This window comes from Vigna angularis, chromosome 3 (assembly GCF_016808095.1).
Source record: "Vigna angularis cultivar LongXiaoDou No.4 chromosome 3, ASM1680809v1, whole genome shotgun sequence".
NCBI lineage: Eukaryota > Viridiplantae > Streptophyta > Magnoliopsida > Fabales > Fabaceae > Vigna > Vigna angularis.
In genome coordinates, this window is record NC_068972.1 from 33,109,813 (window position 1) to 33,123,961 (window position 14,149).

A 14,149-nucleotide genomic window follows, 5' to 3' on the forward strand; every position below is an offset into this window, starting at 1 on the left:
TTTTATGGGTGAAATATAAGAAAATAAATAAATGAATGTTTATAGTTAAATATTAATTTTTATATAAAATAATTTATGAATTTTTTACTTTTTTTTAATTTATGTACAAGATAATTTTAGTTTAAAATTTTTTATTTTATTTACTTTACTAAAAGTAGGTAAATATTTTGAAGGGGAGAAAAACCTAACTGAAACCTTGCAGATTAATTTTTTACAAGGGTTTTGGTCTGATTTAAATTCAGGTATATTTAATTAATTGAAAAATCTCTACAAGTTAATTTCAATCAATGATTTGGTGTTGACTCTTGTATGTACTATATGAGAAATTAGTTTCTACTTTCAAAGCAATGAACATTCATATAATATCTTATCTACATGTTATTGGTTAAAATTATACTTTTATTAATTTGAATAATAAGATAATCTTCTTTCTATGTTTCTTTAATTTTATTTTTATATCAACAATATAGTCTTTTTCTACCACTTTAAAATATCACTTTTTTTAAGAACATATAATATTTAGTATTTTTTTAAAAATAAAAATGTATGTTTGATAAATTAATTTTCACAAAAAAAATATTTTAGATAAATTATTAAATTAATTAAATTTGTCTATTTAAAAATATTTTAGGGAAAAAATGAATATTTTCCAAATTTTGATATACCAACATATCTATGAATACCTTTTTAAGACACTACACACATTCACGTTTGAATTTAAAAGATATAAAAAGATGCTAATAAAAACATAAATTTGAACTTAGATGAAAATTTTAAAAAAGAAAGAAAGTAGAGAAGTGTGTTAAGGATGAAAGAGTAATTTGAGAGATGGAGGCCAGAATTAGATAACAGAGATTGATGCAAGCAAAGTCCGAAAGAGGGATTGAAAGGGGGAAGTTGAAGGGGGCCACACCCATCAACTGTTTGACAACTTCACTCACAGAAGAAAAATAGACGCATCCAAAATACCACCATCTGTCAACCATGATGCTTCACGTTTCTACCACTCATAACCCACGAGGCCCAAACTCTCATCAAACTCCTTATTTTTCCCCTAACAATTATTATTATCTCAACCTCATCTCCTTCTTTTAGCAACAAAACCAGTGCTTTACTTAACACACTACCATACACATTTCCTCATAATTATTAGGATTATTATCATTATATATAATAACGTAAAACAAAACACCATCAATGCTTCTAATTAGCTAAGATAAACCACCCACAGGGTAATAATAAATGTGAATGGAATCTGTTTAAGAGTAACAGTTGATTCTCAAACAGAGCCTGTGCCACTAAAACAACCCTGCTTTAGTATAATGACAATGCTTAACACCCCTCCATCATTTTCTTTTTTCCCCTTTTCTGGAACCTTTTTAATGATTTCACATTTAGTTTGTTGAAAAGTTAAAGCTCTCTCTCAACCATATAAAAACAAAGAAAGCAAATTAACACATGAGCTAAGGCAGCTGGTTTTGGTTTTGGGCATCTCACGCATATCATTTCTTATCATATCTTATGATACACCTACATAAATGAACAAAATTTCGTATCATCACTCAAATGTAAAACTAGGGATATTCATAATTAATATGGGAAACGATGATGGTGAAGAATTAAACACACATACAAGTAGCTACTAGTAGCTAAGTAGTGCCGTGCCGTGTAGTGGATACAACTCCATAAAACAAGTGGCAGTCTCTTCCTTTCTTTCTCTCTCTCACTGAGGTCTTCACAAAAATCTCCATTTTCAACAAAAGAAGGAATAACATTACAGCAAGAAGAATGATTACTGCCAACACTTCCCAACACATGAAAATTACACAAACGAAAGTATAAATTATGGAGGCCTAAAAATAGAAGAACCAGAGCATAAATAAAACAAGAGTAATTGATGATAGGGGTGAGGGGGTAAGGAAGGGTGCTGATGGTGGTTTTGGACCCAATCCAAACCATCATTGCATATCTTGGGACGGCCTAGCCCATCATCATTTTCCAAACCCTAAACTGAAAGCCCCCATTATTGTTCCTCTCCTCTTCTCTCCCATTATAACCATTTTTATTCCCACTGTACTCTCCCATACACATTTTTCCTTCTTCTCTTCTGTCTTAAACCAGATTAGTTTCTTACCAAATTACTTTGTTTTATTTCTGTTGAATTGGACATAAAGTTAAAGAATGATAAGATACTTGTATGTAATCTAGATTAAATATATATGTACCAATCATGTGAAAGTATAGTTGGTGGCAAATGTGAATCCTAACCAACATTTGAGTGATGAAAGAAGAAAGAACGTACCCTTAAAAAAATAGAAAAGCAAAATGAAAGGTAGAGCATCATGATTGGCATGACGCCATAAGCATCATCATAGAAGCGAAACATAAAATCTTTTAGGCTACTAACCGGCCGCCTTCCATGCTTACACATGCATGATTGTTGTGTCAGAAAGAAGAGGGGCACGTCCCCCCACCCTCTCTCTCTCTCTTTTTTTTTTTTAATTTATTTTATTTATGTTTTTATTTTCATGTCTGTCTGTGACTCTCTGCTCTTCCTCTCTCTTCTGTGTTTTTTCCTCTATAAATTAACACCCTTTGTTCCCTTTGTCCCTCACTTCCTCATCCCTAAACTCACCCTTTTCACACTGCTACTCCTTCCACAATCCAGACTCTGCTTCCTCCACCACCCAAACCACCCTCCTTCAAAAGGTGATCTTTTTCGAAAAGTTCAGGAGGGAAAGACAAAGGGGACCCCACCTCTTTCTCTTTCTCTCTCTCTCTCTCTCTTTCTCACTCACATTATCCATCTTCTTGTTCTTGTGCTGTTTTGTTTTCCTCATTACTTTCACAAACAAATGTAGACATGGTATTTTAGGCTGTTGCAAAGTTAGTGTTTTTTGGTTTAGATGTCTGAGTCCAAATCACCTGTACTCTTCGCTTGCTTCTTCTAACTTAAGAAGCCTTTCACATAGTTTGAGGTATCTTAGTTTCACTCCACCTTGTTTTGTGGAGGGAATGTTTTTGGCCTATCAAACCTTTTTCTCTGTAGATTCTGTTTTCTTTATTTTATTTTATCTATTTTTTATATAAGTTTTTAAAAGAATAAAAGAAAGAAAAACACTCTCGATGGTTTCTTTGTCTTTCTCTAGCCATAGCCTTCCATTAAGTTATTTATTTATTTATTTCCATTTTACTTTTGGCAACTTTTGGCACTACTGAGGATATTAAAAACCTTTTGGAATGCCTCTTATGTGTGCTTGGAACACCAAGAACTGTGTTTTTGCATAGACATACCAACACACAGAAGATCTTGGTGTACGAAGCTTGTCCCTTTTACGTAGGTAGGACCTTTATCCTTTTCTTCCCTCTTGGGATAGCCGAAAGAAGCCATCTTCTTTTCTTCTGCTTTCAAGTCAGTGCCTCTCCCCCCCTGCATCATCCATCTTCTTTAGTTTTTTCAGACAACCCCATATGCTCTATTTATTTGACAAGGTGGTCCAAAAGACTCAATTCTTCTGGCCTCCACCCCCCCTATGCTTTTCCCTGTTCATATTGCCTTCTTCTCTTAACTGTCATAATTATATCTACCAAAGCAATTCATAAAGCAACACATTCACTAGCAAGCTTGCATATTCTTCTATCTTTCTTTCTTTTTTTCTCCATTCTGTTATTATTAAGGTCGTTCTGTTCCTTCCTCCTTTCTTTACTTTATATTTTTTCCTTCTTCTCTATCAAATATAATATATCTGTGAATCTACCCCTTTGGATTCTTTGCTCCATATCATACTCTCTGGATCAAACATAACAATCGTTTTCTGGTTTCAGGTTCAGTGCAGGAAAGTTTGGAGATTTTATCGGCAGTGATGGAGAGGTTGAACTCAAAGCTGTACCTGCAGAACTGTTACATAATGAAAGAGAACGAGAGACTAAGGAAGAAGGCACAGCTTCTTAATCAAGAGAACCAGGCACTGTTGTCTGAGCTCAAACAGAAACTCTCCAAGGGAAATCAGAAAGCTAATGCTCCAAACAACATTCTTGACCTGAGTCTGAACTCAAGTGGCAGTCAAAATCCTTCTAGTTCCTCCAACTAATGTACTTAGCCATGAGAAGCATTGTGACCCCTCTAGTGACAGTAATTGTTTTTCTTTTTTCTTCTAATCTTTTTGTGTAAAACCAATGTGAGCAGTGTAGTTGTAGTTTCTGTTCCATAGGACAATACTAGCAATCCTCTACCAGGGCACTGTTACTTCCATTTCCATGTTTAATCAACTTTTCTCTTTTGGGGGGTTAGATATGAATTTCTGAACTACAAGGTCTTAAGACGGTGTATCAGCTCTATCTGCTAGAATGGAATATAAAGTTATTATATGCTTAGCTCTGATCGTCCCTGCCTCTGATTTTCTATGTTGTGAAATAATACATATACTAACATAATCAGTTAACACCGTGAATTGTAGTTGATTTTTAAAAGATTTATATGGAAAATAGTACTTATTATATGAACCTCTCCCATGAAGCAAAGTGATAGCAGGGATGAATGGTGTCGTGTTGCATGCTTTGTTTTATTCTTTTTAGCTTTGCTTGGCAAACAAATAATTTTTGGTCGTGTATTAGTTCGATATCAAGGTATTAGATAAATAAATAAATTTTATGGGATAAAGAAAACGTGGGTGGTCTGTCTGTCAGTCCACATTCAAAGTGAAAAGAAATGTTACATTTTTTTATGAAAATTAGAAAATGAAAATGAAGGGTGACAGAGATGGCTTATCGTTCAGATTCTTTTTGTAAGAGATCTTATCAGAAAAGAAGTCATGAAAAGATTCAGGAATGAAAGTCAAAGAGGATTGATTAGAATGTGTGAGGAAGAATCAAACTAACCCAGAAAATATCAGAGTACAGGACATGACATTGTCAATGCCTCCTATGGTTGACTGTAATATTGATGCAGATCGTGTTATTATGATTAGTTGGTCAAATAAGTAAGAATTATGTATACCTACCAAATATTAGCATTAAGAGTATTTTCATCCCATTCACAAAAATAAAGCTCTCTTCTCTCTATTTATCACCCTGTAAGTACATTCTATCACCTTTTTTTTTATTCTTTTTCTTTTTGGAACATCAAACAAATTTTATATTCAATCTATTAATATTGAACATATTATTAATTAAGCCTTAGAAATAGCGGGGATTTTATTTTTGGTAGTGGGTAAAAAAAAATTATTTTACAGTAAAAAGTAAATCCACTTCAAATGTAATACATAACTTTTTAAATTTATATTACTTAAATTTTACTTTAAAGAATTTATCTTAAATTAAAATCTATATTTTCTTTTAAGTCGAATCAATTAATTGAATTTGAATTTAATATATTAAATAATTTTTGGATTTTGAAAATTTAAAATTAAAGTAATTCTAGGTTAGTTCAAATTATGAAATTGTCACATAAGATCAGTTAAAATTGAATTGGTTTGAACTTGATTCATCGGTCAACTAAGTTGTAATTTGGTTAAAAAAAAGCTTTTGAAATCACAATGTTTCGATTTTAAGAAAAACAGTTTTTTTAAAACATGATGACATTTTTTACATTTTTGCACAACTACAAGCTTTGTTAACCAAAACTTATACTGGTATTTATAAGTTTTGGTTGATTAAACAACCAACACTTCTGACATTTTTATAATTATTTACACAATTATAAGCCTTGGTTTTTGTTAATAATTTTTGTAAATAATTACAGAAATGTCATTGGTGGTATTTTTGAAAATATTTATATAATTATATAATTTAGTTTTTTTAAAAAATCAATGCATATTATTCTGTTAGGATTAAAATTACATTCCCACAAAAGTTCTTTCATTTGAATCGTTGTATCAGTTTTTCACTACAAGAGCCACTTTGTTCACTTACTTCGTCTAAATATGTTTCGGTTAAAGAACCACAACATAATCTCCAAAATAACTGGTGCAGAAAGCCCTTATCTACATTAGTGTTGAGTCAGATCGAGGACAAGACAAGTGTGATTGGACCACATCAAAGTTCATCTAGGCTTAGATCAGACTTATGTTAGGTTAGATGAAGTGAAACCCATGTTAGGTTGAACCTAATACAAGTTGAGTTAAGCCTAATACTTATTAAATTAGACATAAGTGGGGTAAGTCAGATTGGGCCAAGGTAGGTCAAGTCAAGTTGGTCCCATGTTGGCCCATGATGGTTTAGGTTGAGCCCATCTAAGACTAAGTTAGGTGAATCCCACATTGGGTCAAGTAGGATTGGATCAGGCTAATCCTTGGCTAGGCCAAATCAAATCTAGCCTACATCAGACCGAGTTAGAATGAATTCATATCAGGTCGAGTTAGGATGACTAGGAAGGGTTAAGCAAAGTTAATTCAAGCTCATGTTGGATTCAGATAGGTAAGACTCATGATGTTTTTGATCAATGTCAAGTCAAGTTGATCAATCCCACATTTATTTATTTATTTAGGATGTGTTTAGGTTAGATAAGGTTGAGCTAAGTCTATGTTTGATTGAGTTTGGTCAAGCCCAAGTTAGGTAGAGTGAAGCTTAGGTTAAGCAAAGTTAGGTTTAGGTAAGCTCGATCTAGGTCAAGCCTAACGTAGGCTAAGTCAGGTTTGATCCAAGTTAGGGTTATGTTAGGTTGAGTCCAAGTAAAAAATTATGCAATAAAATACACTAACTATAAGTTGAGAAATTAATAACATAACTATTGGGACTTTTACTATTATATTTGGACTTATAACTCATCTTACTTGAGTTTAAACACAAATTTTATTTAATGTTGTAACAAATTTTAAGCATAATCTTAGTGGTTTATTTTTTATTGATACTTTTCAAATAATACTTTATTGAATGAACACTTTCACAAGTAACGTTCAGTTTTGGATGAGTATTAATAAATTCTCTATCTCTCATTTTCAAGTATTTCTATGACACTTACTTTTTTAAGTCTTTATTCATTTTTGTGTTTTAAATATGATGAACACATTAGGATAATTTCCTATCTTTGATATGTTAGCATAAAGCTAAAGAGTAGAAATTTTGATGATGTCTCAAAGTCAAGTCTCAAGTGCTCTTATTACAGGAAGATCTTCATGAAGACTTGTTTTTATATTAAAGCTTTTATAATTTAATAGATTTATGTATAAAATGTGGTTTATATTTGATTCTATGTATTGTTTGTCTTAGGTTGCGTTAAAATTTATTTTAAATAAGAAAACCTCATTTTATACTCAAGATAATTGATTATCCATTTATAATAATCGATTATCATTAATCAATTATGACTTGCCATAATTGATTATAATGAGCAATTATGAGAATTTTTAAGCAAGTTTTTTTACCGTTGTGCATTTATTAAATTCATAATTAATTATCATAATTGGATAATTGATTATAATACGTTAATTAGTTGACAACGAATTTTTGGAGGTATCCTTGAGTGAGATATCTATAAATTAGATTGGGACTCTCATTCTAATATACGAAATACAAATATGAAATAAGTGTATTTCAGAAAAATCTTATCTACAGTGTGCGGTGATAAGTGTTCTAGGGTTTGTTGAACCCTTGTGCTGTGGCTTTGAGAACTTTCCGTGTTGGCATAGAGCGAGAACTTTCACAGGGAGTGTGATTGAGTGTTGTTGCTGTTGCTGAGTTAAAAGCCTATCATCCTTCGTGAAGCATTCGGAGGAGGTGTTCATCCTTTGTGAAGATTTAGAGGAGGTGTTCATCCCTTGTGGGTTATAGGGGAAGTGACTTTCATCTCTTGGGGGTAACAAGAGAGGTGGTTTCTAAACTTTTACAAAGTGTTTCTTTGTGATTGTCATTTGTAATTGTTTTGTCAGTAGTGAATTGTTCATCTTGTTTTAAGATAAGCGACTGGATGTAGGATTGGTAAGATCCGAACCAGGATAAAATCATTTGTGCAAATTTCTCTCAACCTTACCCTCTTTATTTGTCTTTATTATTTGCTTGGTAAGTTTAATTGAGTAGAAATCAAAAGGCACATGTTCGTATTAAAAACCCTCTTGGTTTGTTATTCCATGCTAACCATTCCGCTGCAACCGCTCTGACAAGATAGAGTTTTTATATAAAAATAGTTTTCATTCTAACACAATTATGACACCATTTGAGGCTTTATATGATTGAAGATGCAAAACTTCTCTATGTTCATATGAGGTTGGTGAATCTAGTATTTATGGGCCACATACAGTCCAAGAAACTAAAAAGAAATTCAAATGATTAGGGATAAAATGAAAATAGCTCGGGAAGAAAAAAGAGTTATGCATATAAAAGAAGGAGACATTTAGAGTTCAAGGAATGTGATAATGTTTTCCTAAAATATTTTGCAGTTACTCATATTGAATAAGAACTTAAAAGATTAGTTGGTCCATCACATGTTATTGAACTAGGTATCCTCTAATTAAAATCGAACCTTGCTCATGAATCATAATTTGTTCAAACTATTGATCATTGTGAATAGAACTGTCAAAATGGGTCACCCGGCCCGACCCGACCCGGCCCACCATGGGTTGGTCACTTAGTGAGCCAACCCAATCCGGCTCATTTATTAGCGAGCCAGAAAAATTCGAACCCGGCTCGACCCACCACGGGTTGGTGGGTAAACAGGTTGGCTCACTTAATTACAATTTTTTTTAAATAAAAAAATTACAAACTTTCTATAATACAAATCTAAACAAATTTCACTCCCAAATTTCACTTCCAACATGGGTGATTAATTAATTTTGAAAATAAGAAACTTAAATAATTTTTTCAAGCAAAAACAAAATAATAAATATTTTTAATAAAATTAAAATTAATTTTTAATAAAATAAAATTAGGTAGGTGGGTTGGTGGGCCAACCCAGCGCACCACGGGTTCAACCCGCATAAGTCGAGTTTAAACGAGCCGGTTTGAAATCTGACCCGCATAAAAAAAATACAATTTTTTCTAACCCAACCCGACTCAAACCCGTGGTGGACCGGATTGGCTCGTGGGTTGTGACCCATTTTGACAACTCTAATTGTGAAGATAATTTGGGAGGACACTCCTCAAAAGAAACTACTTAAGAGAAGGAAGAAGATATGAAGTCTCACTGTCATATTGCTTTGAGTGGCATAAGTGTGTCTTACCAATTTTTTAGGACAAAAACTTCAAAAGAGAAGTTTTGTAACATCCAAAATTATTGTTAAGGGCATTAGGTAGGAAAGTAACTCAACCTCTTTTAAATATACTTTTAGAATGCCTTTATTGGAGGAAAATCTCATAGCCAATTTCACTTAATAAAAAATTAAGAAAAATAATTTGGAAGTTTTTTTTTGCTAATTTCACTAAATTGTTTGCAAACGTCTAACCCTTCTCAACTTGCTTAGTCCTTTTAAGCTCTACACCTAAAAAATCAAGTTTTTTTTCTTTGGAGTTAATCCATTCAATGCTTTGAAATACGATAAATGTCCATGACTCTTTAAATCCTTAATTTCTCACATTGATTTCTAAAGTGAATTTGCTTAATGGTTTGATATTTACTTAACAAAACTAAGAATGGGACAAGGTAATTTTTAACAATCCATTCGTCGATTTTGGAACTATTAAGTAGATTAACCTCTATAGGTTAGGTATAAATAATCCTAAGTTTATGTTTTTTTGGTTTGGCACAAAATGGAGTTGAGAAATGAGAGAAAAAATGTTTCCTTACCACCCAAAGGAAGAGGATACCACGACATAAAGATTACAAGATTCTTCCTTTTTTCCTATTCCCTTACCTCTTTATCACTTTTTCTTCCTCTCCATTTCTACTAATCATAATTGTAGTGCTAGAAAACACTTCAATGACACTGATTAACGACAATTCTAGTGCTAACATAGTAAAAACAAATGCGGTAACATGATAATAAATAACAAACTTTATAACGACGAATTTCCAAATAATTGTTGTTATATATCTTGAAAACCTAAATAATGATAGCTTTTATTTTGCCCGTCGTTGAAAATTTGAAAAATATTTACGGTTTACCTTTTGACTGTCGTTTAAGTTGTTGGACCCGAGAAATAACAACGGTTAAGTGATATAATCGTCGTTAATTATCTAACGAGGGATAAACAAGTTTCACCGTTTTACTTTCCCTCTCATGCTCTTTTATAGTTTCGTCTTCGCTCCGCTGCACCACCACCCTTTCTTCCCTCTCACTATTGTTGCACCACCACCCTTACTTACCTCTCGTTGCTTTGTACGTCATGAAGTCATTGACAATCATAGCTAATCATTCCTGCTTCTTTTCGAAGTACTAGACACCACTGTCACCAGTCCTCTTTGCGCATCGCAAGTCATCGCCACTGTTTTGAATCAACAAGGCACCACAAACCATCCCACATCATTGTGGTTCGTCTTTCACTCCTTCCTTAAGAATATTTATTTGCACGCTATTGTCCCTTCATTCACTTTCCATGCATTGCACCTTATTGGCCCCTCCGTTTCAACATTGTTGGCCGCCATAGTTGGCACTTATCCTTTCTCTTTGTTAATAGCCCTCTTCGTCTCCACTCCAAGTAAGTTATTTTTTATTTTGTTTTAAATTAGTTTCTATTATATATATATATATATATATATATATATATATATATATAACTATTTTTTAATATTTAGAGTTAAAGATATTTTTTATTGAATGTTTTGAATATTTTATTAGTTATTATTATTTTGAGTTAGAGATATTTATATTTAATTATGATATAAATTCTTAGAAATATATATCTTATTCAACGTGTTGGTATTGAGTCTGGGGTGTCTAACCCCCAACAATTATTATTTATATTTATTATTAGAAATATTTTTCGTTTCATTAGATTAATTTATCACGTATAAGTGATGATTATGAGAGAGGGATCGAGGAGTTCATAAAATTTGCTCAATGTCATGTAGGTAGTAGAAATCAAAGCAAGGATGGGGTGTCCTTGTGTAAATTTTTTGAATGGAAGATGATTGAATGTTGTTGAAATTATAAAACATCTTTCGTGTGGTGGATTTATGAAGAATTATACAACATGTATGTGGGCAGACATTTCAAGTGTGACTGAAGCACATGAATTTATTGATTGGACAATGGGCAATTGATTAAAGGACATGATCCATGATGTTGGAGTACAAACATTTGTTGAAGTAAAGTATGAAAATATTACTACTGATGTAAAGAACCTTTTATATCTTGGTTCAACTAACTTCTGAAGATTATCAACAATGTTAAGCTTGATGAATTTGAAGGCATTGAGTGGGTGAACTAATAAAATTTTCACAAAATTACTTCAGTTGTTGAAGGAAATTCTTCTTGAAATTAATACATGAACTTATCAAATGAATGAGGCAAATAAGATACTTTGTCAGATGGGTATGAAATATCAAAAGATTCATTCACCTCCTAATGATTGTATTTTGTATAGAAAAGAGTTTGCAAAGTTGAGTAGTTATCCCAAGTGTTGTTTGTCACATTATAAGGTCAAAAATTGTGATCAAGAGATTATTAATGAGATCACAAAGAACAAACCTCCTTCTAATGCAGTTTGAAATCTACTAATAATTTCAAGGTTTAAACACATGTTTATGAGTCCAACTGATGCTATGACATGTTGATGAGTGGAAATGTGATAAACTAATTCGTCATCCTACAGATTTTGTGGAATGGAAGATCATTGATAAAGAATTTCCTACATTAAAAAATGCGGTAATATGTTATGAATAACTCATTATTAACTTTGATATGTACTAATTTTAACTTCAACTTACTTTTTCCAAAATTTCAAAGAATAAAGTTGTTAAGATGTCGGCAAGTGTACCGAATCGTATCAAGTAATATAAAATGGTAAGACCAAATATCGTATCCCAAAGGACTCATGGCACTAAACAATTGTGTAATTGCTTAACTAATTAAGAATTAAGAAGAACAATTTTTAGGGTTTTGAATGCAAAATGCAATAAAAATAAACATGAATGCAATTTGATCAATTGAGGCTAAATACTAGAATGGATGGATGAAGTTGATAATATGAGATGAATATGTTGTTGGGGTTAGATTTCACTTAATCACTCTAATGCATAAACAAATTTTTCTTATTTATTAATGTCAATGTCACTATCTAAAGTACTTAAAACCCAATTTCTCGGCGAAGAAAGCATATCCTTAATTACTAGGTCACAATTCCTTGCATCCCTAACAATTAATTATGCATTGTGATTAGTAGATTAAGACAACCAAAGCTCATATCCCCATTCCTGACCAATACTGCTTCTGGGAATAATTCTCCAGAACCTGAATTGTAAGATACCTTCTGGTACTCATGCAAATCATACATCATGCTAATGAATGAGTTAAACAAAGCAAGCATTGAGTGAAGAAGAATTACTCTAACAATTAATGAAAGAAGCATATATAATTAATAAGAATCAATTTAAATATAAGAGAGTTTAGAGGTTACATCTTTCCCAATAACAAATGAGATTAGCTTTCCATCATCATGAAAAAACTAGGTGTACAATGGAATGGAATGAAGATAAAACCCTAGAAAGAGAAGAGGAGACCTGTCACATCCCCAAATATGCCCCCCAAGGGGTGAAAAGCTTGTTTCTATGCTCAAGCCATCAAAAGATACAATCCCTAGGATGTCCAAGTCCTTAAATAGAACATAAAAATAAAAGAAAACGGGTCCCAGCCCACGAAACTAGCGCTCAACGCCTCACTTAGGGTGCCCAGGCGAGGTACAGGTCCAAGCTGGCGCTCAGGCACCCTTCTAGGGCGCTCAGGCGCCCTGGAGTACAAAGCTAGCGCTCTAGCGCCCTCCTGGGGCGCCCAGGCGCCCTACACTACACAAACTGGCGCTCAGGCGCCCTGCGTGGCCTCTTGTGCTCCTTTTTTGATGTTTTAATTGTCCCTCTTCAATTCCAACTTCTTGATACTTTTTCTCTACTTTTAAATCATTCCAATAACCTAAAAAATCAAGAGAATTTATTGATAAACTCATCAAGTATACCCTCGACTCACTTATTCACAAAACTATGCTAAAAACATGAGTTCAAGCAAGCTTCTAAGTAACAAAGGGTTGATTTAATATCAAAATTGAATCACAGATAACGATATTTTCAACCGTTATCACAACCCCAAACTTGAAACTTTGCTTGTCCTCAAGCAAAATGTAACTTGATTTAAACAAAACAATCATACTACAATGGTCTAGCACACCAAAAAGCATTTTCTTTTTTAGACAAGTAAATCACTCATGAATGCTCATCATAGAAAGTTAGTCAAGATATAATGATGCTTTAGCCAATCAAGCTTCAACTGTGGTGCTCACATAATCAAGACATACACAACAAATGCAAACCTTATGAATAATCAATAACCAGGCAAGAATGTTACCCTATATGCATGGAACTATTCCTCACCAAAGATAGTGTTTCACTCAAGCACTCAAAAGTATTTCACTCAAACTCAAAGGTGTATAGTGAGGTGACACTCTTACACTTTACCATCACAATGTCACATGAATCAACTTTGCCTTTCATTTAACCACATATCAAACACACTCACAAACAAGTTATCATCACAAGGACTTTTCAAGTCTTGTAACATGGCCAGACTAAGAAGAAAATTGGTTTTTCTAGACAACAATATTCCTTGATTTAAGATAGTGCATAATTCATTTATTCACATTAACCATCAACTCTCTTTCTTCTTTTATGTGAGAAACCAAATCTTCAACTTATTCCCAACTTTCCTTTCATTGAGCTTAACCTTTCTTTTCTTTTGTTTCTTCTCTTTTCTTTTTGTTTTGCTCTTTCTTTTTGCCCAATGCAATTTCACAAAGTTCTTTCGGTTTCTCACCACCCCAAACTTGAACCATTCTCCATTACCACAAAAACATACTCTACTTAACTCAATGTAAGGATTTCAAAAAGGGATTTTTCACTTTCAACTTTAAGCTCAAGATTCAAAGGGTAAAGAGAAACATTGTTCTTTGTTGGGTTCACCTATTGGCATTGGCTCTAAGGGAGAAGAAAACATGGCCTTGATCATATGTAACAAGCAAGCAAGTGGTTCAATCATAGAAAATTAGGCAAAATCAATCATGCTTCCAAAGAAAT

At 32.9% G+C, this 14,149-nt stretch overlaps 1 protein-coding gene across 6 annotated transcripts; it reads left to right on the forward strand.

The window, feature by feature from the left end:
- Positions 1-2,556: 2,556 nt before the first annotated feature.
- On the forward strand, positions 2,557-4,374 carry LOC108325529 (protein LITTLE ZIPPER 3). 6 transcript variants are annotated; one of them, XM_017558612.2, is made up of 2 exons: positions 2,557-2,709; positions 3,826-4,374. In XM_017558612.2, exon 2 carries the CDS (start codon positions 3,864-3,866, stop codon positions 4,089-4,091), a length of 228 nt encoding a protein of 75 aa, XP_017414101.1. In that variant the 5' UTR covers positions 2,557-2,709; positions 3,826-3,863; the 3' UTR covers positions 4,092-4,374. The 6 variants fall into 6 exon arrangements, with proteins under 6 accessions (XP_017414101.1, XP_017414104.1, XP_017414102.1 ...); XM_017558615.2 differs by lacking the exon at positions 2,557-2,709 and adding an exon at positions 2,731-2,978; XM_017558613.2 differs by lacking the exon at positions 2,557-2,709 and adding an exon at positions 3,048-3,341.
- Positions 4,375-14,149: the final 9,775 nt, after the last annotated feature.

Coding starts and splice junctions, on each gene's coding strand:
- LOC108325529 (XM_017558612.2), top strand. CDS start 3,864: ATGGAGAGGTTGAACTCAAAGCTGTACCTGCAGAACTGTTACATAATG.